General features: G+C 43.5%; 2 protein-coding genes across 3 annotated transcripts in view; one reads left to right on the top strand and one right to left on the bottom strand.

The window, feature by feature from the left end:
• RALGPS1 (Ral GEF with PH domain and SH3 binding motif 1) overlaps positions 1-23,029 on the top strand; it is a 522,711-nt gene that overhangs the window by 310,345 nt on the left and 189,337 nt on the right. The gene's annotated exons all lie outside the window — the stretch shown is intronic.
• The window catches only part of ANGPTL2 (angiopoietin-like 2), a 42,975-nt gene continuing 26,057 nt past the window's right edge, over positions 6,112-23,029 (bottom strand). Inside the window, exons 3-5 of the mRNA XM_006834780.1 lie at positions 9,836-10,029; positions 7,895-8,165; positions 6,112-6,623 (exon numbers count right to left, since the gene is read on the bottom strand). Coding sequence (XP_006834843.1) covers positions 6,424-6,623; positions 7,895-8,165; positions 9,836-10,029 — 665 coding nt within the window. The 3' untranslated portion in view covers positions 6,112-6,423. The remainder of the gene's footprint in view (positions 6,624-7,894; positions 8,166-9,835; positions 10,030-23,029) is intronic.

The raw sequence follows: 23,029 nt of genomic DNA on the forward strand, positions 1-23,029 counted from the left end.
GTGGCATCATTGATGGACTCAAGTGTGGCAGCGGTAGTGAGGTTGGCCCAGGATCAAACATGGTTTCGTTCTGCTGTGCATGGGGTCGCTATGAGTCGGTTCCGACTCGATGGCACCTGACAACAACAACAATTTTAATATGAATTTTTCTACCCGTCTATTTTTATGCTCCTGACAAAGAAGCTGCTTTTCTACTTTAAACACTTGCTTCCTGGGCTCGCCTGGGCCTTGGGGCAGATAGTAGGCTTTCATGACTCCCACGCAAGTGCTCAACTGCTCTTTGTCCCAGTCTCCTTCCTGAATAGCTGTCCGTAATCCTCTTCCCTGTTTCCCCTGCACAGTCTTGAGCTGCTCTGAGAGATAGGAAAGGCTGTGTGGATATTGTGTTTTGTAGAGAGGAGGCTGACCTAAATCTATACCTGGGCACACTTGCTGAGCTGTGAAGAGACTACTGTTTTTAGTCCTTCCCCTTTTGAGATGACCAGAGCATAAGCCTCTAACATCACATGGCTCCAAATGGGAATTCTAACTACATTCACTTTAGTTACTTTTCTAGGCTCTAGGCCACTCCTAGTTCTGCTAAGGGTCAGGGCAAATATGGTCTGCTCACTTTTGCACAAAGAGCCTTCTCCTTTTTTGAGATGTCCTCAGCTTCAGGAGGATTTTCCTGGTGCAGTAGGGAGCACTCTTTAGCCAGCTCACAGAGCCAACTGTATCATGGCCATCAGTGGGGAGGTGCTCACCTGGGAGGTGGTACATGTAGAACTGCTTTAGGAAATCTGTGCAGATGGGACAAATTATCTGAATCTGGGACCCCTGTGTGGACTGTGCAGGCCCACTGTGGCCTATGACAAGAGAAATAGGGTTCTTGAATGTCTCTTGGTTGGTACCAAGGCATTGTGTCCACAGAGGGTGGGATTCCAGACTAGGGCTGGTTTAGGGCCTGGCTGTGGGCTCTGAGAGAAACTACTATAAGTTAGCATAAACCTGAAGGCTTAGAGATGAAAAATGAGCCACTACAACATGGATCTGGTTACCAGATGATATGGTTTCAGGGCTTGGACCAGGTTGAATTGATGCATGCAGTAACAACCAGACACCCATAAGTAGAATACTCTCAAGGGCTAAGAGTGAGAATGGGTCTGTAGATTTCTTTACTTTTGTAGAAGAGAAAAGGGTAGGGCCTAAACCAGAGCTTCAATTCAGTTCAGTCCGGTTCTGTTTGGCTGATAAAATGACGTCAGAACAAACCGGATTTTTAAAAATGTGGGTGAACCAGATGAACCAGAATGGGAAAAATCACTGGTCAAAGCCATACTAGAAATAATATTTTCTCTTAGGAAACAAGGGTAGCATGCATGCCTGTTGCATAGCAACCAAATCTCTTCACTGACCATTGAAAACAGTGGTGCCCAGCTTCAAAGATGGCACCTGACGGTACCACTTTGAATGTATGTACCACTCTGTAGTCCTGGCAGTGATCCAGTGTCATGCATCAGGCTATGGAAAGCACTCATTATGCCTCTTCTGAGTCTTTCATTTCAGGGTCTTGACCTGTAATTTTTCCCGTGCCAGCTAGCATTCTGGATCACTCAAATTTTAAAAATTCATGTCTGTTCAGGTTTCTCTTTGTTGACCATGACTGAACCAGTTAGAAATCCTACTTTAGACCTGGAAAAGAGTTGGAATCCCCAAGAAACTGTGTAAGTATTTTCCATCACTGCCTGTGTTATTCTTTGGCCATTGCTCAGAGATAAATTAAGCAAACAGCCCTGGATTGGCTTCTAGATATACCTGCTTCCCTTTGCCATGAAACTACATACCACCTTGATTCTCAGTGATGGTAGTATGAAATAGGCGTAGTGATTCTATTTCATCCTTGTTGTTGTGTGCTGTCGAGTCAATTGGAACTCATAGTGACCTTGTGTAGAGTGTCTTGAGTCTGTAAAACTCTACAGGAGCAGTAAATCTCCATAGGAGCAGAAAGTCTCATCTTTCTCTCATGGAGTCACTGGTGGATTTGAACTGCTGACTCTGTGGTTAATATAATAGTCCAGTGTGTAACCTGCTGTGCCATCAGGGCTTCATCTCATCTTTGGGAATAGCAGTTAAGCTGTAGTGGCAGGAGCCCAGGAATCAGAAAGATTTGAGTTCAGATTCTGAGTGTCCCAAGTTGCATGTTCTCAGGCAAGTCACATCTCTACGCCTCAGTTTTCCATGTCAAAGGGAGGGTAATTATAGAACCTGCCTCATATAGTTATTGCGAGAATTTAAGGAGACATGAATGTGAAGTTTCTAGTGTGGTGTCTGGCACATGGGAAGCACCCCATAGATGGTAGATGGTATTCAGTATTATCTAGAGCAAAATGCAATTAGGAAGAATGAGTCAAGGCTCCAGGCCCCAGCCCTGGGGACCTGATGCGGACCTGATGCCTCCTGTATCCAGAGAGACTGTTAGGAAACTCAGTGTACCCAGAAAGAGGACCCTCTGGGCACAGCCAGATGTCATGGTTAGTGGCCCAGCGTGGCCTGGAAGAATTGGATATGCTTTTTGGGGTTAGGGGTTAGGTCAGTAGGGGAGAGGCTGGGGAAGAGGACCCAATCTAATGAGTTATGGGACAGAACCCATCTAGCTGACAAAATATGATCCTTGAGAAGATAAGGACCAAGAACAGTTGGACTATATATATAGTCTAGGCACTTTTTTGAGTATAGACCTAGCCCATAAGTCCTCTTTCTTTTGGAATCTAGGACCTTTCTCCCACCTCTCCTACAACCTCGTACCCCAGCAGCTGTGTTTCTTCCACTCAGATCTGCTCTAAGGCGATAGCTTATAGGATTGGGGTAGACATTGACACTGACCCACACTGGTTGTATCCTTGGTCCAAAGAGTTATAGTTGGAATGTAGAGATATTTGTAAGTCTTTGATGGCACTTGGACCAGGAAGACATGTGAGTTCAGGAACTATGGACCATTGCCTAGAGAAGCAGAGAGAACATTCTGAAGATGGAAGCAAAGTGACAGAGATAAAGACCCTGCAGGAAAGGGAAAAGTGACTGTTTCTTGGTGAGTTTCCAGATATTTTCAGGTTCCTGGCCCTTATGAGAACCAGCTGTGTCCCTGCCCCTGGACTCTAGGAGATAACCTCATGCCCTTATGTAACCTGCCAATTAAATGAGCTGAGCTCAATCAGGTGATTGAGGAACCAGCTTCAACCTCCTTCCACCCCAACACACTTCCTTTCAAGCTAGCACATTTCCTAATTGAGGCTGAAAACTTAGCAGATCTTTTAGTCTTTTTGGTACTAGGCATTATAAAGTCCAGTCCATTCTAACAGTCTGGATCTGTCCAGTGCAGTGATCAGCAGTCTGGATGAATCCAGGTAAAGCCTGCAAACTAGAAAGTGGAGGCAGGGAGGGCACATGCTCAGCTTCATCACTAGATCCTGGCCATTTACATTGCCTCTCCCTCTTTCTTGCTCACTGAGGTTTCTGGCCCTTGGGCATGGAACAAGAAAAAGAGAGAAGAAGGAGTCAAAAGCCAGTCCTACCTAAGTGGCTGGTTCATTCATAATCCAGAACTTGTACCCTGTGGGTGTGACAGATATCTAAAGCACACATGCTGTCTTTTCCTCTTTATGGTTACTCCTTCAGAATTTCCTTTACTGGCATCTGTGGCTGAGTGCCTTTGATTGGATAATGTTTGTTCTCCAGCTGACCACTTATGACTACTTACTTGGCTCCTGGGCTTCCTGCACAGTTGTTGTCTCCTCTCTCCACATATATTATAGAAGATAATTATAGAGGGACCCAAAGCCCCTTCAGGCAGCCCTCTGGTTACTAGGAAACTTGTGTCTTTTTCCCATTATACCCCCAGCTCCTGTCATCAGTGGGGGTGCCATTGCTTCCAATGCAGCCCCGTTTCCCACTGCTCTTCTGCCACCAGCCATAGACTTGCAGTGTAGACTCAGACAGTAGCACTGATGCTTGCCTATGCCAAGCTCTTGGGGGCAATTCCTTTAGGTCTCCCTCACTTGATTTAGGGGGAGCAAGGACACCATCCTTCTTGTGGTGGTAGTGGGAGAATATATTGTAGAGGCAGTTAACAATCTCTCTCCCCACAGTATCTTTTCTCCACTTCTTACACAAGCTGCAGGTGGGCGATCAATGACTGCTGTAAAATCTGTTGGAGGCCGTCCCTTTTGCATGCATGGTTTTACATGTTGCTCTAGAATGTGGGATACTTGACAGATAATTATGTTTTCTTTAGTTACATCCTTTGGTCTTCCTTGTGGTTTTGGAGTTTCCTTTCATGCCTAGAAGCATGCCCACATTACTGGTTTGCTTTACAGTTATTGTAGTTGTTTGGATTACAGTGAGGGGAATGGAATCATAGGGCACCTAGTTGGGAGCACTTGAGGGGAGAGGATTTGAAGGCATACATTAAGGCAGATAAGATGGCCTAGAATGGAAAGATGAATTGACCTTTGGTGAGTAAAACAAAGACGTTCTTGTATTGAGCTAAGGGATCAAGTGCATTTTGGTGAAATGGGAAGTTCAGAAGGAGAACCAGACCTGGGAAAGATATTTCAGGTTTGCTTGCATTGCCTGTAAGGTGTTTCCGGGACATCCAGTGGAGAAGTTTAGGACCCGCTGGATATAGGACATGGAGCTCCAGAGAGCCCTTTTAGCCCGTGTACCATCGTGTGACTCCTGAGGGCTTAGGTGGAAACCAAAGATAGAGCAAATGTGATTTCAGTGACTTTGGTGGTTTTCCCAGGTGTTGAATCTCCTCCTCATCTTACTTAAAGAAGCCCTGATATGGGAGACTCCAGGAAGGCATTCGGAAATAATAATGCACAGTATAGACACGTCCAATAGCACTGATGGCTTTTATTGAAGATTTGTGTCATTACAAAGACAATCTGGGAATATATTAAAAAACAAACACAGAAAACCCTCCCTTTTATATACACAAAACATGCTACATGGTACACTTTTTGAGAAATGCTGAGGTAATAGGCACACACCCAGACATGGACAGTACCAAATTGTCCAACATCTCACACACCTGACTCACATACCTACTGAGGAGGATCCTTGCATCCCCTTGCTCTCTGCTTGGCAACAGTCCCACTAATGCTGAGTCTGATACTTCATGGCTGACAGGACTCAGAAAGCCACCATATTGCAAGGTTCAATAACTAATGAGAAAGTGACCAGTTCTCATTGTTGGTGGCAAATGTTCTCCAGGGAAGTATAGTTTGGGGATGAAAAGTTGACTTTCAAGTCAGCCTGAGACCATGGGACCTTTGGCCTGTAGCTGTTTAGGGGTCCAAATAATCGAATGATGATTTTTCATAAATTGTCTATTTCCTTGGCAAGGTAGGTTATTATTTCTGTGAAAATTTCATTTAAAATGACATGTAGGCTAAAGCATGGATGAAAAATATAAAACTGTGAATACATTGTCTGTATGGCCAGTGGTTAGGTTTTGAGCTTGGCCATCTGTTCTGACCAGAAACCTGGACCTCAGATTGTTTCCGACCCACAGGCTAAGGAAACATACCTGGAAGAAATAACATTGCAACAGAAGAGGTAAGGAATAGGTAGGAGAAAAGAAGCGGGGAGCAGAAAAGTTGTTTGAAATACAGTGAGTGGCTAGGGACTGACTCACAGAAGTCACTTAATGAATAGCTGTTGAGGGACTGGCTAGCAGTGGATGGACAGAGGAAAAGTCCTGAGAATGAGAAAAAATAGATTTGGAAATTTGATTAGGTGCCCTATCTGGGTAATAGACATTCCTAAAAGAATCCAGGCATACAGATGCCAAGGATTATCATTTGAATTGAGCTATGCAATTCGAGATCTACTCTTAGACTGAAATAATGCACTGTGAATGAAATGTCTTTCTTCTAAAAGCAAAGCTGTTCATAACAATTCTGACATCGGAAAAATTGAACATATGAATATTGGGATATACATGGAGAGTCCATATATGTATCTAGATATATTATGTGGTATATATCCAAATGCATATATATTTAGGTATGCGTCTATTTATGTATATACACAAAAGTGCACAAGGTAGGTTCATACACACATATATTATGAAGGTATTTTGCAGGGGTTGTGCTTTTATTGTGGAGGTGGGGACTTCATTTAAAGAAAAACTTGTCTGCAGTCCTGTCCTGTCCTGGAAATATGAGGGGCTGTCTGGTGTGAAGAAAAGTAGTAGGGACAGAGAATACTGTATCATTTCAGTTCCATTATCTGCCTCAGTGACTTTGGAAAATAGAATCCAGCATCCCAGGCTTCCCAACCCCAAAATGAACTAGTGAAGACTTGTTCTTTGTGCTGGGGCCTGTGTGGCAGGGCTGGGCTCCTGGCACGGTCACAAGAGGTCAGGAGGGAGGAGCTGGCTTAGTGGAAGGTGTTGGGGTTGGGCCGGATCATCATCACCACTTTCTTGAGTGAGTAGGAGCCTCCTCGGAACTCAGCCCAGTAGACTCCGTCCTGGTATCGGCTCCGGTAGTGGCCTCCACGGTACCAGACCCCGTTGAGGTTGGAGTGGGCACAGGCATTGTACCACCAGCCTCCCTTCTGGTAGTGGGCACAATTTCCTGCAGGAGAGAAGGAATTGAGTAGTGAGTAGTTCTCTGGGAGGAAGCGATTTTATCTAGGACCATTGTTTGCTTGAGGACTACAGCAGAACCCTCTCCAGAAGGCATTTGGAGCAAGATTGTTAGAGAGGTGGGTTCTAAGAGTGACCCATTCAGGTCTGCCTTTGAATCTGGGCTTTCTAACTGACTAGCTATGTGATCATGCGCCAATGACTTAGCCTCTCCAAACCATTGTGTTCTCATCTAGTCCTGGTGTGTTGCTGTGGGCTAATGTGTCAGACTGCAAAGTCATTTGAACTGCAAGGGCAGTGGTTCAAGCTCACCCTGGAAACCCTATACAGGGTCGCTATGTGTCAGAATCAACTTGATGGCACTTAACAACAACACCTCCATGTCTTCTATGAGAACTAAACAAGGACATATACTTAAGTGTGTAGCCCAGTATATAGGAAGTGCCTGAGGAGGACTCCATACCACAGATTTTAATAGAAAATAGAAATGACCTGAGCTGGGTGGGGGAGGAGAAAGACAGATTTTCCTGAAAACTTTTGAGTTGGAACTGTGTTAGGAGTCTTTCTTTGTAGAATGACAAAGGAAGTATTTAAAATGAAATGCTCTTCTCTTTCATCCCCAACCTGTAGTCTATCCAAATAATCTTTTTTAATTTCACAAAAGAAGCATATTTCCATAGAACTCTTGGCATTCTCCTATCATGCTGACTTTTGCTGCCAAGGACAAGTAGTTCAGAACAGCAGTAAAGTGTGGGCAAGGTAGAAGCAGGCATGCAGAGGCATTGTGCTTCCCTGGAAGGAGAGGAGCCACTGTCGGCTTGGACTGCTCTTAGTTAAGGGCGGGGAGCCCCCAGTTTCCATACTAGGCCTAGGGAGGGACCTTCCTGCCGGGAGGGAGAGCTGCCTTCATCAAGTTTGTGAGTTGCAGGACCCATTAGGAGACTGACACATTGTCTTGTTGGGGAGGTGATGTGAGTGCATGACCTGGCACAACATGGACTTGGCCCGATGTGTTGTTTGTATACTTTGTTTCTTTTCCTTTTAATAAACGCCACCTTTGCCCACCTATGCAAATGGGATCTATATCCCCAGAGGCCAGTGTGTTGGTGGCAGTGAGCAGAGGAAGGGACTTCCAATGGTTGGAAGAGAGCAGGAACAACTTGGTTCAGCTTCCTACTGCCTGGGATCAGTCAAAGGGCTCTGGCTTCAGTTGACCTTTCCCCCCCTGCTTATACATGGTTTGGAGCCCACTAGTCCTACCTGTGTAGACATCATGGTCTCTGTCCAGGGTGGTGAACTGCTTGCCGTTGTGCCAAGTGAAGGAGTCACCAGCATTGCCATTGTAGCGCCCCAGCCGCAGCTTGTAATACTCGCTCTCAGGCTCCAGGCGGAAACTGGCATATTCGGCAAAAACCTTCCGGCCAGACCAGTCCTCCATGGTCACCAGCAGTTTGTAGTTGCCTTGGTTGGTCAGCCAGTAAATGTTCTCCAGGCCCAACCAGTATTCACCATCAATGTTCCCAAACCCTTGCTAGGGAAAACCCGGAGAGCATTAGTGTGGAATATGCAGTGTACACAACCAGCAGGGTCCAGCTATTGGCTGCTTAGCCCTAGGCAGTGGGGCCATGGTAGCAAGCAGAGCATATGGCTCATCAGACAGACCTGGGTTCAAAGCCGTACTGCCTTGCTTATTATGAGCTCTTTAACTTGATGAGTCACTTTAGCTTTCTGCTTTCATGCATTCATTCAAAAGACTTTAAAGAGTTGTGTGCTCTGTGCTAGTGAGCCCCCAGCCCAGTCTAAACCACTGTGCTCCACTACCTGTGACTTGGGGTACTATATACCTTCCCTGCAAGACTGCTGGGGGAACGAATACACGACGTAGTCATTTGAGATCCTAGCACACCATAGGCTGCAACAAACATTCCTTGGGAAAATCCCTTACCTTCTCTGAGCATCAGATTCTCTCTCCTGGGACCAGCACCTACCTAACAGGACTGTGGGTGAGGGCCATGTGTCCCCTGTAAAGCACCAGACAGGTGTGAGCTGTGTCAAATGTGTGCTGCATCTACTTGGGTCCACTTCTAGGTCTAAAATGCAGTGGTGTTAGTATTACTGTTTTTATGTATAGTTTTCAGGGTACCAGTACAGTGCTGACCATTCAAGTCATGAAAATGAATGAATTCATTAATAATAACTGTTCTATATTGAGTACTTAAAATGTATGGGCACTGTTAATGTGAACTTTACATAGGTTATTTCATTAATCTTCATGCCAACTCTAAGAACAAGTTTATTCTGAAATAGATAAACTGAGTCACAGATAGGCCCAGGGTTACAGAGTATGAACAGTGAGCCAAGAGCCCAGTCTAAGCTACTGGAAAGAAAGAGATTGTAGAAAGATTAAGGGGAAATGGTTAAGAATCGAGTCTTTAGGAACCTCTGACATAGGAGGTTGAGACAAAGTACAGGGCATGGTCAAAAGGTGAGTTGGAGGGCAACCAGGCTAGGAGGAGACCCAAGAAGGGGACCTGGCGGAGCCATGTACTGGAGGCATCATGACTAAAGGTAGTTTGTGGGTTGTGGTATCAGAAGCCTAGGTCCGTCCCGGTCACCACTTCGACACTTCCTACCATTCATGCCATCCTCTGTACCACCTTTTTATTTAGAGGAAGTTAAAGGTGGCTGGCTATGCTCCAACAGTTGTTGCCACTACAAGAGATAAACAGTTCATTTCCTGGGAATTTGCAAGTTCAGAGGATGAGCCCTGGAATTAGGACCTGAGGTATTGAAGTTGTGTTCTCTGCATGGGCCTCCTGGACAGTCTTCAACAACCTTCTGAGCTTCCATGGAAACCCCAGCCTAGAGTAAGGTGCTCCCTGGAGTGAGGGGTCACTCCCTACTTGACATTTTAAAACTTCTCGTCCTGTGGGGATTTTGTGGTCTGAGCTCCTAACTCATGTCATCCTTCAGTGGCTGCTAGCAGCAGGAAGGGACAGAGCTGGTCCTCACCATCCCTGGTGGCTTTGCAAAAATAACCCTGTCACCATTCTTCTCTCTTCAGTTATTTACCATTTGGGACTGCAGAGGCCCTGACCAGGTCAACATGCACCATCCCTCTAAGTGGCTCTTTTGCTGGGCCTCTCTTGGGGACAGTCAGTTGCTTTGTGTGTTGCATAGACAGGACCTGCCAGTTCTCACCTTGTATGTCTCCCAGTTCCTGAAGAAGTTGACGGAGCCATCCAGGCGCCTCTGAATGACAGTCCAGCCCCCAGGGTCGTGTCTCTGCTCACACCACACCTGCATGAGGCGGTTGGTGTTCTCTGGCTTCACCAGGTAAATGGAGCTGGTGTCGTGGCCATCCTCCAGGGCCTGCAGGCAATCTCGCCATGGACCTAGGGACACAGACAGGCACACATCAGACCTCCCTGTTGCCTGCTCCCTGGCTCCCAAGGCAATTCTCCTTCACCACTCACCCCCGGCTGCATCCCAAGCAGACACCACCTCTGGCAGGGTTTCCTCCTTCAAGTCCTACCCCCACTGACTACATTTTTATGTATTCAAATGTCAGCCACATCTGCAAAAAGATATAACCTTCACTTAGTAAAATGCAAACAAGCCAGGTTCTCCCTCAAATTTTGAAAGTCCTTGATTTGAGGAACCTTCAGAAAGTTTTCAAAACCGAGCCATTCAACTACATTAAAATGAATTAAACGGACTGACACAGCTTCTCTTCAAAATGTTCCCAAACTGAGAATGTTAAACTCAAAAGTGCTAAGAAAATCCCATTTTGTTATTTCTGTTAATCTGTACTAATTCAATAGCTGTTGTTGAGTTTATACCCCTTCCTCAACACTGTTTCTGGACAGTAGAAGCTTAGGGCAATGGGGGCTACTTTTATGTTGAGTGAGGGAGGAACCAACTTCACCTACCTCCTCCTAGCACCTTGAATTTGCTGTGGAATCTTATCACTTCCTTTTCTGTGTGTGTAGGGGGTAGATGGGTGGGGCATTCCCTACAAATAGCAGGTGTACTTAGCCTTTCCTGTTTAGATCAACCTTCTCTGGTGATTGGGCTCATCAGGCGTGATGGTTAAACTGGAAAGGTTTGGGGTTTTTTGTTTGTTTCTGTGGCTTTGCGGCTGTTTGGCCAATTCCTACTGTCATGGGTTAAGTGGTACCTCCCAAAATATGTGTCAGCTTGGCTGGACCATGGCTCTCAGTGGTTTGGCAGAGAAAGGTGAGCCGAGGAGGAGGGACCTGACTGACACCAAGAAAGAAGAGCCAGGAGTAGACCTTGCCCTTTGGACCCAGTGTCCCTGTGATGAGAACCTCCTAGACCTAGGGGAAGACTGATGCTAAGACATGATGATCACCAAGGGACACTAGGCTGATAGATGTTGGAAGAAGACCAGAACTTTCCCAGAGCCAACAGAGACAGAAAGCCTTCTCAAGAGCTGGCACCCTGAATTCAGACTCCTAAGCTGTGAGAGAATAAACTTCTGTTTGTGAAAGACAACCACTTAACAGTATTTCTGTTCTAGCAGCACTGGATAACAAGACACCCACCTAGAACCTGGAGGGAATGAGTTGTCTTGTTCATGTCTCTGTTCCTAGTGCTCAGTCTAGTTCTGAGAAGAAAAGTTGGTTTGGGTGCTTACCATTGACAACTCAGGAGGGCTCTTCCTTTCAACCTTCAGGAAGAGGCTTCTCACTTATATACCTGTTTACTCACTTACCACTTTGCCACCTTCAGGTCCCAGTGGATGAAACAGGACCCCATTCACCCACCCTGGATAGCAGATGTGGCACAAGCAGCTTGCTTTCCTTCTTTGCCTTGTGCCACTTATTCTCCACCCCCTTCAATATCCATCCTAGGGAAGGGAAAGCCAGTCCTCCAGAAGGAGCATTCATAAAGGAGTAAAAGGTTTTAGTTGTGTTCTGCCCAGAGCCCCAGGGACCAAGGCAGAGAATGGGAGTCTGTCCCCGACAGCTGGAGCAGAGCACACCAGTGGGTGTGGAAGGCCTCCCAGTTCTTTACCAAGTCAGCGCACAGGAAAGGCCGCTAGATACCGCCTACTGGAAGCAAGCCATCATGGGGCTCCTGGTGGAATACCAGGTGTAAAGGCTGTCTTTGAAGAAAGCATCATATAGGGAGAGGCTTTGGAGGCCATTGGGAGAGTAGCAGGTTGACCTCTTGGCTCCCAGCCTGAGCTACTTTTGTGAGTGCAGTCAATGGTTTCAGCTTCACCTTTGACATTTCCACAGAGGGGTCTTTTTAAAAGGCAGGTATTTTGAAATATTTTGGGGTTACCAATTCCCTTTGAAAAAATCACAGAAAGCTCTAGACTATCAGAAAAATGCACAGGTTCACAAAATTTTGCGTATTATTTCAGAAGGCAGATGGACCAGAAACGCCAGGTTAGGAACTTCAGCTCTGTGGAGAATCTACCTGAGTAGTCTTAGCTGCTTTGCCAAATCTGTTTCAATTCTCCGAAATCTGTATCTCAACTATACCAGGTCTCTTCGCCCATGCAGCCATTAGTGGGTTTGAACTTTCAACCTTTCAGTTAGCCGCTAAATGTTTAATCATTGTAGCACCGGGGATCCTTAAAGTGGTGATGGTCATAATATTAATAAAATGATGACAATAGCTAGCCTAAAGTGGGGGTCCAAGCCCTATCTGTGTTCTAACAAGCCTGAACCTCCTGACACACTGATGGGGTAGGAAATGTCCAGCCTTCTTGCTGTATTGTTGTTGTTGTTGTTAAGTGCTGTTGAGTCAGTTCTGACTTATAGCGACACTGTATAGGATTTTCAAGAAGTGGCTGGTGAGTTTGAACCCCACTGACCTTGGTGTTCAAACCAACTTTATGGCTGAGTGCTTATTCTAAAGCACCATACCAGGACTCCATTGTTGTTGCTGTCAAGTGCTGTTGAGTTGGTTCTGACCCATAGCAACCCTGTATAGAGTTTGTAAGAAGCGGCTGGTGAACTTAAGCCGCCGACCTTGTGATTCAAGCTGACTTTGCAGTTCAGCGCATTAACCCACAGTGCCACATCCGGACTTCATTAGGGGTGAATTAATGAAATGTTTGACCAAATATAGCAAGCTGATTTTTAAGTTGATAATTTTGTATGGCCTGTGAATGATGTTATGAATTTTGGCAGGAAAAACGTTTCTCCAGCCCTGCTGTAGGTAGTATTACTCCCATTTTATAGACGAAACTGTAGCACAGAGACTCTAGGTGATGCCCTCTCTAAGGATCCAATCCAGTAAACAAACCCAGGTGACCTAAAGTTCTCTTTCCCGAACAGAGTGGACTCAAGGGTAGGGGGCCCAGGTTGGCATAGTTTTCTGTTCCTACGACTATTAACTATTTTTAATCTTTGCAAGTCAGGCAGGTTTGGAAAAAAAAAAATCTGGAGTTCTTTGTCATGCTTTTTATACTATCTTTCTAGTATTTTTGTTCCATTATAGTGTAAATAGTGTAAAAGCTTTTCTTTTTTATTTAAAGGCAAATCTGACAGTTCTTTCCATTAAGGTTTTTGAGCATGACATGTTTTCCAAAATCATGAAGCAGATGTACAATAAATAGTATAGAAGTGTTTCATATTTTGCGTTATTACAAATGTATCTCCATTATGTCCCCTGCACACACACTCCCCCCCCCCACCCCCATGATACTCAGGACCCTTTGGTCTTCACCAGGAGCCACATTTCCAAACATAGTTTTCCCTCTGTAACCTTTAGAGTGCTACCAAACCTCCAGCATTCAGACACTTTTCTTCCTTATGGGAAAGACATCAGTGGTGAAGGTCAGAAACTTAAATGATGGATGAAAATCTGTCCAAAAAACAGTTGGCATTGAAAACTTGGGAGCAGTGAAATTACCATGTGATATCATTAATATGATGGATTCAAAACACCCAACTTTGATGAGAAGTCTACAGCTGTTACATATACATAATGCCATTTATATGTATGTATGGCTGGACGAGGTGTCTGATTTTAATTAAAGAATCTATGGTAGAGGAAAATGTGGGGCTAAGGAAAGAGACCAAATTTGGGGTCAGGAACTCTTGCTTCATCTCTTGGTGGCATCACCTCATCACAGTATGACTTTGGGCAGGCTACTCCTTGAGCGCCAAGTTTGTCTGCTGTAAAACAGGGGAAGCCCCGCCTGGTATGATGGCCTCACTCACAAGAGAACACCCAGCATGGAGGCCTGCCAGAGCAGGTGCTCACTGAACATTCTTTTTTCTTCTTCTGATAGTGAAAGCTGACACTTTTAAAGTTGCACACACACACCAAGTTATTGTTTGGTTTTGAATTTCCAAAAGTTAAATGTAAGATAATTTACTCATGGATGTTTTCCACAAAGGCATAGTTTAAAAGTCAGAACTCCAGTAGAGAAGGCCATAAGATACATTAGAATAAAGAATGGAAATTTTTTTTTTTGTCAATGAAACTGAATTTTCAATGTGCAATGGGCAAAGCTCTCACTTTGGCACAGTGCAAAGTGCCCAGGCAGTATTTCCCTTGGCTCCTCTTCTGAAAGGGCAGCTCTACCCAGCACACCAGGCCAACACTAACTCACAGCACCTAGGCTCAGGGTGAGATAGTTGCTCCCACCTCATGTCTCTAAAGACTCTATTTACACTCTTGGCAGAGCTGCGGCAGGAATATTCCCCATGAAGGGAAGCACAGCCTCCATGGCTGTGTGGGCTCCCTGAAACCACATAGAGTATAGAGAGCACAGAGGATTTGGAGTCAGGAGGCCTGAGGGAGAAGAGAGATATGTCAGTGGGAACACACAGGCTCCAGTAGAGAATTATGGTAAGGTTTGGGTGCCTAAACCCCCTCCCCACTTGTTTTCTTCTCTCTGAAGTTCTTAACCTAGGGATCAAGTAAGCACACAAAGAACACACCAACTCGAGAAACCAGGAATCACTTCCCTCAGTGAAGTTCCTTTCTGGTTAAGCTGAATTGGAGCCTCCAACTAGGCCAGGTCTAAGTGTAACTTCCCATTTTCAGTTTCCGCTCTTGAGTGTCTAGGAAGACCAGATCTATAGACTCGATGTTAGCCAAACTTACGTACCCAGGCTCCAGTAGAGAAAGGCTCATGAGCCGCATCGGCTTTTGATGCAGTGATCCCTCCCACTAGGGAACTGTCACCTTTTGAATATCTGACCAAACAGACTGACAGCTCCCCTGGAAACTAAGGGAGAAGTCAGTAGACAGTGCCTGAGGCATGGAGTGTGAAGCCAAGTCTTTGCCATGAGCTAGATAGAGTAGACCACATGACCAGCCAACAGTCTAGCAGATCTCTTCATCCCCTAAGGTCAGCCTCAAGTCTTGGGACTTGATCACCCTAGATCACATAGCAAGGCCTGAACAAGCAAGGTAGGAAACATTCTGAGGAGCTGCTGCTGCTTTGAATGTTTTAGTCCACACATGGACTCAGAGCTGCTTCTGTAATATCACTAATGCATTCTGCTTTTGCATGAGAGCTGTATGCTGTTTTCAGTTATTATTCTCATTGATGGTCTGTCTCCAAAAGTATCTTTTCACCACTCCCTGAAAATTTTTTCTAACAGGAGAAATGACAGTTATTAAAACTGCATCTGTAATTTCCTTAGCCAAAGTAATACATCTGAATACCAAGGCCTGTGGACTCACTCTGGCCAGCATTACAACTTGCTGAATGGTCTATGTGAGGGCAAGAGGGCAGGTGGGGGAGAAAGAACAATTCAGTATGATGCTCTGAGTCTCATCCAGAAGGCTTGGGGAAATAATATTTTTATTATGAATATATACAATTACATTCTATGTCAGTCTCCTCTCTTCAGTGAACCTGAGTACAAACAATAACTTAAACAAAGGAATGTCATGTATGTTTCCAAAGGTATCTCAAGTTCCTTTAGGGCCTCACAGAGTTGACATTATGTGCCATTTCTGGTCCTTGGAGATGGGAATGTGGGAATAGGAAGGTCCAAATGCTCATGCCCACTACGCAGGTGGCTTTGGCCCTCAAGTACCATAGACACAGTGCCTGGGGCTGTTAAGCTTAAAAGTTTATGAAACTGTTTGAGGCCTAAAAAATGTATAATCTCTAAGTTATGAAAAGAAAGTTACCAAATCAAACTTTATAAGTGTGTAATATATATATATATATATGTACATATATATATATACACACTTGATTTAAGTGTATTACTTATATATGCACATGTGTGCACTTAGTAAAGTTATGTGTCTATAAAGTATAACACCTTGTCAAGTTCATTAATTGTTGTGTTATTACTTTTTAAAACAATTTGTAGGTTAGATTTTTCTCACTTCCCAACAATTCCTGAACATTCTTGATGTGTGCCGAGAAATCAGAGCCAGCCATAAATTAATTGAGTTACTCTTGGCCAAATAGTTTGAAAACCAAAATTCTTAAAATCCTTTCAAAAATTTTACAGTAAAAATTATACTAGATGTAAGAGCTGTGGCATGAATAGATGTATGCACATCCATGTTCATAGCAGCACTATTCACAAAAGCAAAAAGATGGAGACAATCTAAATGCCTATCAATGGGTGATTGAATAAACTTTAGTGTATATATATATATATATATACATACATACATATACAATGGAATACTACCCAACGTAAAATAGCAACATAGAGTAATGAATCTGCACAACACCTCATAACATAAATGAACCTGGAGGACATTATGCTAAGTGAAATTAGTCAATTAAAAAGGACAAATATTGTATGAGATCACTATTGTAAAAAGTTAAGAATAGTTTTCGTACTAAAAGAAACATTCTGCGATGGTTACCAGGGCTGAGAGGGGAGAGAAAGTGAGTAATTCACTGGCTAGAGGGTAGACACATGTTAACTTGGGTGACAGGAAAGGCAATATATAACTAGTAGGAGGTTGGCAGAAGAATGATGAAAAAAGGGAACAGAAGTATAACAGACAATCCTGTAATAATAGCGTTCTACAGGTAGCTACATAGACAGATACACAGGCTGAATGGGTGTGGAATGGAGAGTGGGAATATACCACAAATATATAAAGGTCTGACAGAGGATATTTGTATATGCATAGTTACCTCTGCTGCAGACATATCCATGAATGTAGTGAGGCATATTGTAGTTGTTGTTAAGTGCTGTTGAGTCAGTTCGACCCATAGCGACCCTTTATAGGATTTCCGAGGAGCAGCTGGTGAGCTTGAACCGCCAACCTTGCAGTTCAAACGGCTTTGCAGTCTGGCGCATTAACCCACAGTACCACACGAGGACTCCCGTAGTGAGGCATACAGGGGGCAGAATTAGGAAATTTTGAAACTATGACATTATGAAAACTTCTTAGACATTACCAGACCAACCTTGAGAGAATAATTGCTTGGGCTAGGAACTCAGGACCATAATGATCAGGGACGCCATGGTCAGTAGACATAACATAGTTCACAAATACAGTGTTCTGCATCTTTTGTGAGTAGTGACTGGGATCTTAAAAATTCATGAGTGGCCATCTAAGTTTCAATTATTGGTCACCCCTGTATGGAGAAAAGAAGAGTGATGAAAATTAAAGACATTTGGAAACAATTAGTCCAGTGGACTAATGGACCATGTGAGCATCAGTCTCCATGACCCTGAGAGCAGAACAATTCGATAGTGCCTGGCTACCACTACCAACAGTTCTGAAAAGGGGTCACATTTGAAAGCCCTAAATAGAGTTGGAGAAAATGTGAAACAAAACTCTAAATCATAAAAGTGACCAAGCTTACCTATCAGATATGGTGAAACCCAAGTCTATGTCCGTTGGTCACTTTTTAGGTCTGAAATTGAACTCACCCTTGGCTAAATTTTCAGTCAAGCAATAGATAGGTATATAGGGAGACAAGAACACTAGTGACATACACACACCATAGAATGATTAACCATTTGAGATCAAAAGGGCAGCATTTACGTAAGGGTAAGTAAAGGAGGAAGAATGGAAACAAGAAACACAGGGAGGAAGTGGGATAACTGGTCATATGGAGGGGATTGCAACTAAGATGAAATGAAGCTTTTGAGTTGTTGTATGTAAAACTGATGATCTGCTCTGTTTGAGGCAGATATATTTTAATGCATTTGATACACTCTGAGACCTCCCAAATAAGAGCTCTTTGGTCTCATGAAGGGCTTTAAAAAATCCTGTTTCTGCCTGTTTAAACTCAGGATAAACTGACAAATCGACTTGCAATATTATTTCCCAAATAACACTTTCAAAGGCATTGCACCCACTCCCTGGTTTCCATCTGTACATTGTTTAGAAGGGAAAAAAGGAACTTCAAAGCAATAATAAAAAGAAAAGAGGTTAAATTATTAGATATTGAGTTACTCTAGACCAAATAATTTGAAAAATAAAATTTTTAAAATCCTTTCAAATTTTTTATAGTAAAAATTGTATGAGCTATAAGAACCGTGACACAGATAGATGTGTGCACATCCATTTTCATGTAGTAGGATGTAGTCTCATTGTATACCGAAGTGAACAACTCAACTGTAGTTTTCTTCGACTGGTGGAAGTGAGGCCTTGAGACTCCCCAAGTGCAGTGGTCGGTGTTGCCTGGAGGTTTCCTGGGTGAGGGAACTCACTGGACATAGAGGTGGACAGTGCTCCCAGGCTTCCTGGGCCCAGTGATTAGGATGACCAAGACTCACTCAGGTCAGAGACTGGTGGCACTCTTCTGAAGGATTTGGAAGTATTTACCAGATCTATGTTGCAGTCCACAGACACTCGACATTTAATCTGCTTGTGTTGACTTTCTTTTTTTTAAAATCATTATTCTGTTTCCAAGTGCTCACAAATTTGCTTTGTAATCTCTTTTTTAATCTTACTAGGGCTTGACCACAGCCAATTGGTATGTAATTCCTGGTACATATTATATCCTTGTCCTCTTTCTGGAAATGGGACATTGGTATCAAACCTTTTCTTTGGGATTTTTGACAGTTGTTGGCAGTGCTTCTGAGAGCCTATCTGCAAGGCCTGCAACCCTCCTCCTCACCTTCTCCAGAAAACCTTCTCCAATACCAAAAGAGCTACTTAATCTTCCTTGTTGTTGTTGTTGGTAAGTACCATGGAGTCGGTTCCGACTCATAGCGACCCTGCACAGGGTTTCCAAGGCTGTAAATCTTAACGAGAGCAGAATGCCTCATCTTTCTCCCACAGAACCACTGGTAGTTTCGAACTGCTAACCTTGAGGTTGGCAGCCCAACTTGTAACCACTATGCTACCAGAGCTCCTTGGGGTTCCCATAATGATATAGCTATATGATAATGTATGCTTAAGTTGTATCCTTTCACCATAATTATTCAATCTGTATGCCGAGCAAATAATCTGAGAAGCTGGGTAATATGAAAAATGTGGCATCAGGATTGGAGAAACTCTAACAACCTGTGATATGCAAATGATATAACCTTGTTTGCTGGAAGTAAAGATGATTTAAAATATTGGTGAAGATCAAAGACTACAACCTTCAGTATGGATTGCGCCTCAATATAAAGAAAACAAAAATTCTCACAGCTGATAAATGGAGAAAAGGCAGAAGTTGTCAAAAACTTCATTTTGCTTGGATCTACAATCAATATTCATGGAAACAGCAGTCAAGAAATTAAATGATGTATTGCATCAGGCAGATCTGCTGTACAAGACCTCTTTAAAATGTTCAAGAGCAAAGATGTCAGTTGGAGGACTAAGGTGTGCCTGACCCATGGTATTTTCAGTACCCTCATATGCATGTGAAAGTTGGGCAATGAATAAAGAAGTCTAAAGTAGAATTAATGCATTTGAGTTATGGTGTTAGAGAAGAATATTAAAAGTACCATGGAGTGCCAGCAGAACAAATAAATCTGTGTTGGCAGGAGTACAGCCAGAATGTTCCTTAGAAGCCAGTATGGGGAGGCTTTGTCTCATACTTCGACCATGTTAGGAAGGTCAACAAAAAAGAGGAGCAGTAACAATGGACTCAAACATAACAATTGTGAAGATGGTGTAGGAATGGGCAGTGTTTGTTCTGTTGTGTGTAAGGTCACTATGAGTCAGAACCTACACAATGGCAACTAACAGCAATACACACACATATATGATTGTTGTTAACTGCTGTTGAGTTGGTTCCAGCTTATAGGGACCCTGTATCGGACTACTTGTGTGGCACCGTGGGATCAACACTGGACTGTGAACCACAAGGTTGACTACTCAAGCCCACCAGCTGTTACTTGGAAACCCTATACAGGGTCGCTTTGAGTTGGAACCAATTCGACAGCACTTGACAATAGGATTTCCAAAGTTGTAAATCTTTGCGGAAGAAGGTCTCATCTTCCTCCTACAGAGCAGCTGGTAGGCTCAAACCACCGACCTTGTGGTTCACAGTCCAGTATTTATCCTACAGAGCCACTGCACTCCAATATAAGAACTCCAATATAGTTATAAGATAAGGAAAAGAGGAGGCTTTCTGCTTTGCAAGATTTACAGCCTGGGAAACCCTGTATAGGGTCCCTCTGAGTTGGACTGACTTAGATACATGTAGTCAGTATTATTTTATATATATACATATATATATAAACATATATATATTATATATATACACACACATACCGTGTATGTATATATACACCCACTATATAAAGAGCTTTGGTAGTGTAGTGGTTACGAATTGGGCTGCTAATCTCATAGCAGTTCGAAACTACCGGCTATTCTGCAGGAGAGAGAGGCTTTCTGCTCCTGTAAAGATTTATAGCCTCAGAAACCCTGTACAGGGTCTCTGTGAGCCGGCACATAACAAAAACAACATACATTCATATATATATATACACACACACACACACGTGTGTGTGTGTATGTTGTTGTTAAGTGCCACCGAGTCGATTGTGACTCATAGAGACCCTGTAATAGGGTTTCCAAGGAGAAGCTGGTGAGCTTGAACCACCGACCTTGCAGTTCAAACGACTTTACAGTCTGACGCATTAACCCACAGTGCCACACCAGGACTCCGTATATATGGATGGGTGTGTGTTGTTGTTAAGTACCGTCGAGTCAGTTCCGACCCATAGCGACCTTGTACAGGGTTTCTGAGGCTGTAAATCTTTACAGGAGCAGAAAGCCTCATCTTTCTCCCGTGGAACGGCTGGTAGTTTTGAACTGCTGACCTTGTGGTTCTCAGCCCGATTCGTAACCACTACGCTACCAGAACATATATATATATATGTATATGTATATAATTTGTCATTATTATTGTTGTTAGGTGCCCTTGAGTCAGTTCAGTTCCAACTCATAGTGACCCTGTGTATAACAGAACGAAACTCTGCCTAGTCTTGCATCATCCTCACAACTGTTTGAACCCATTGCTGCAGCCAGTGTTTCAGTCCATCTCACGGAGGATTCTTAGTTATCTAGTGCTGCTATAACAGAAATACCACAGGTGCGTGGCTTTTACAAATAGAAATGTACTCTCTCACAGTTTTGGAGACTAGAAGTACAAATTCAGAGTGCCAGTTCTGGGGAAATGTCCTTGTCTCCTTCCAGCATCTGTAGGCCCAGCATTCCTTGGAGATCCCCATATGTCTTGGCATCAATCTTCCCCTGGATCTAGGAGCTTCACAGTGCAGGGACCCCAGGTCCAAAAGACGTACTCCACTCCCAGCTCTTCTTTGCTAGTGGTAGTAGATCCCTCATTCTGTGCTCACTTTTCTCTCCTTTTATATCTCAAAAGAGATTAGCTTAATATACAACCCAATCCTATAGACTGCATCCAACTTCATTAAAATCATTTGTTGTTGTTAAGTGCCATTGAGACAGTTCTGACATTTAGCGACCCTGGTTTCCAAGGAGTGGCTGCTGAGCTTGAACCGTTGACCTTGTGGTTCAAAGCGACTTTGCACTCCAGCACATTAATCCACAGTGCCACACCAGGACTCCTCATGAACATCACAGAAGTGAGGATTTACAACATATTGAATAATTACATTAGATCAGGGCTGATCACATCATCATATCATGGGGCTGATTATATTTTATTAGATCTCATCAGGGAGGTGATAACTACATCTTAGCTGCCAAACCAGTGAGAATCCTGGCCCAGTCCAGTTGACACACCATAATTACCAGAAGGATCTTCCTCTTTTTTCCTGACCCTCCTCTTTCCCAAGATGTCCTTTTCACAGGGGCTGGTCCTCCTGATAACATGTCCAAAGTATGAGAGGCAAACTTTTACATTGTCACTTCTAAGGAGCAATCCAGCATTTTCTTCCAAAGCAGATTTGCTTGTTCCTCTGGCAGTCCATTCAATATTCTTCATCAACACCATGGTTCAAATGCATCAATTCTTCTCTATTCTAACTTATTCATTGTCCAGTTTGAACATGCATATGAAGCAATTGGAAATACCATGGCTTAGGTCAGGTGCACCTTAGTCTTAAAGATATAGCCGTGTAACACTTTAAAAATTTGCCAGTGTAATATGCTGTTTGATTTCCTGACTGCTCCTTCCATGATCATTGACTGTGGATACAGGCAAATGAAATGCCTGACAACTTCAATCTTTTCTCCATTTATCATGTTATTTACAGATCCAGTTGTGAGGATTTTTTGCTTTCTTTACATTGAGGTGTACTGAAGGCTGTAGTCTTTTGATCTTCATCAGTAAGTGTGCTTCAAGCCCTCTTCACTGCCAGCAAGCAAGGTTAGGTCACCTGCTTGGTTGTGTCGCAGGTTGTTAATGAGCCTTTCTCCAATCCTCCTTCATATCCTCCAGATTCTTGGATTATTTGTTCAGCATACAGATTGAGACGAAAGAAGGAAAAGATCAAAATGGATGTCAGAAGAGACACTGAAACTTGCTCTCCAGAGTAGAGATGCTAAAGCAAATGGAAGAAATGAAGAGGTCCGAGAGCTGAACAGAAAATTTCAAAGATCAGCATGAGAAGATAAAGCCAAATATTACAATAAAATGTGCAAAGATCTGGAACCAAAAAACCGAAAAGGAAGAACACGCTCAGCATTTCTCGAGCTGGGGGAACTGAAGAAAAAATTCAAGCCTCGACTTTCGTTATTGAAAGTTTCTCTGGGAAAATTACTGAATGATGCAGAAAGCATCAAGAGAAGATCGAAGGAATACACAGAGTCACTGTACCAAAAGGAAATGGTTAATGTTCAGCCGGTTCAAGAGGTAACATATGATCAAGAGCCAATGACACTTAGGGAGTAAGTCCAAGGTGCATTGAAAGAATTGGCAAAGAACAAGGCACCAGGAATTGATGAAATAAAAATTGAAATCTTTTAAGGAAGTGAGGCAGGCAGCACAAGAGGCACTCACTCATCTCTGCCAAGAAATTTGGAAGACAACTATCT

The sequence above is a fragment of the Chrysochloris asiatica genome, unplaced genomic scaffold (assembly GCF_000296735.1).
Source record: "Chrysochloris asiatica unplaced genomic scaffold, ChrAsi1.0 scaffold00014, whole genome shotgun sequence".
Classification (NCBI taxonomy): domain Eukaryota; kingdom Metazoa; phylum Chordata; class Mammalia; order Afrosoricida; family Chrysochloridae; genus Chrysochloris; species Chrysochloris asiatica.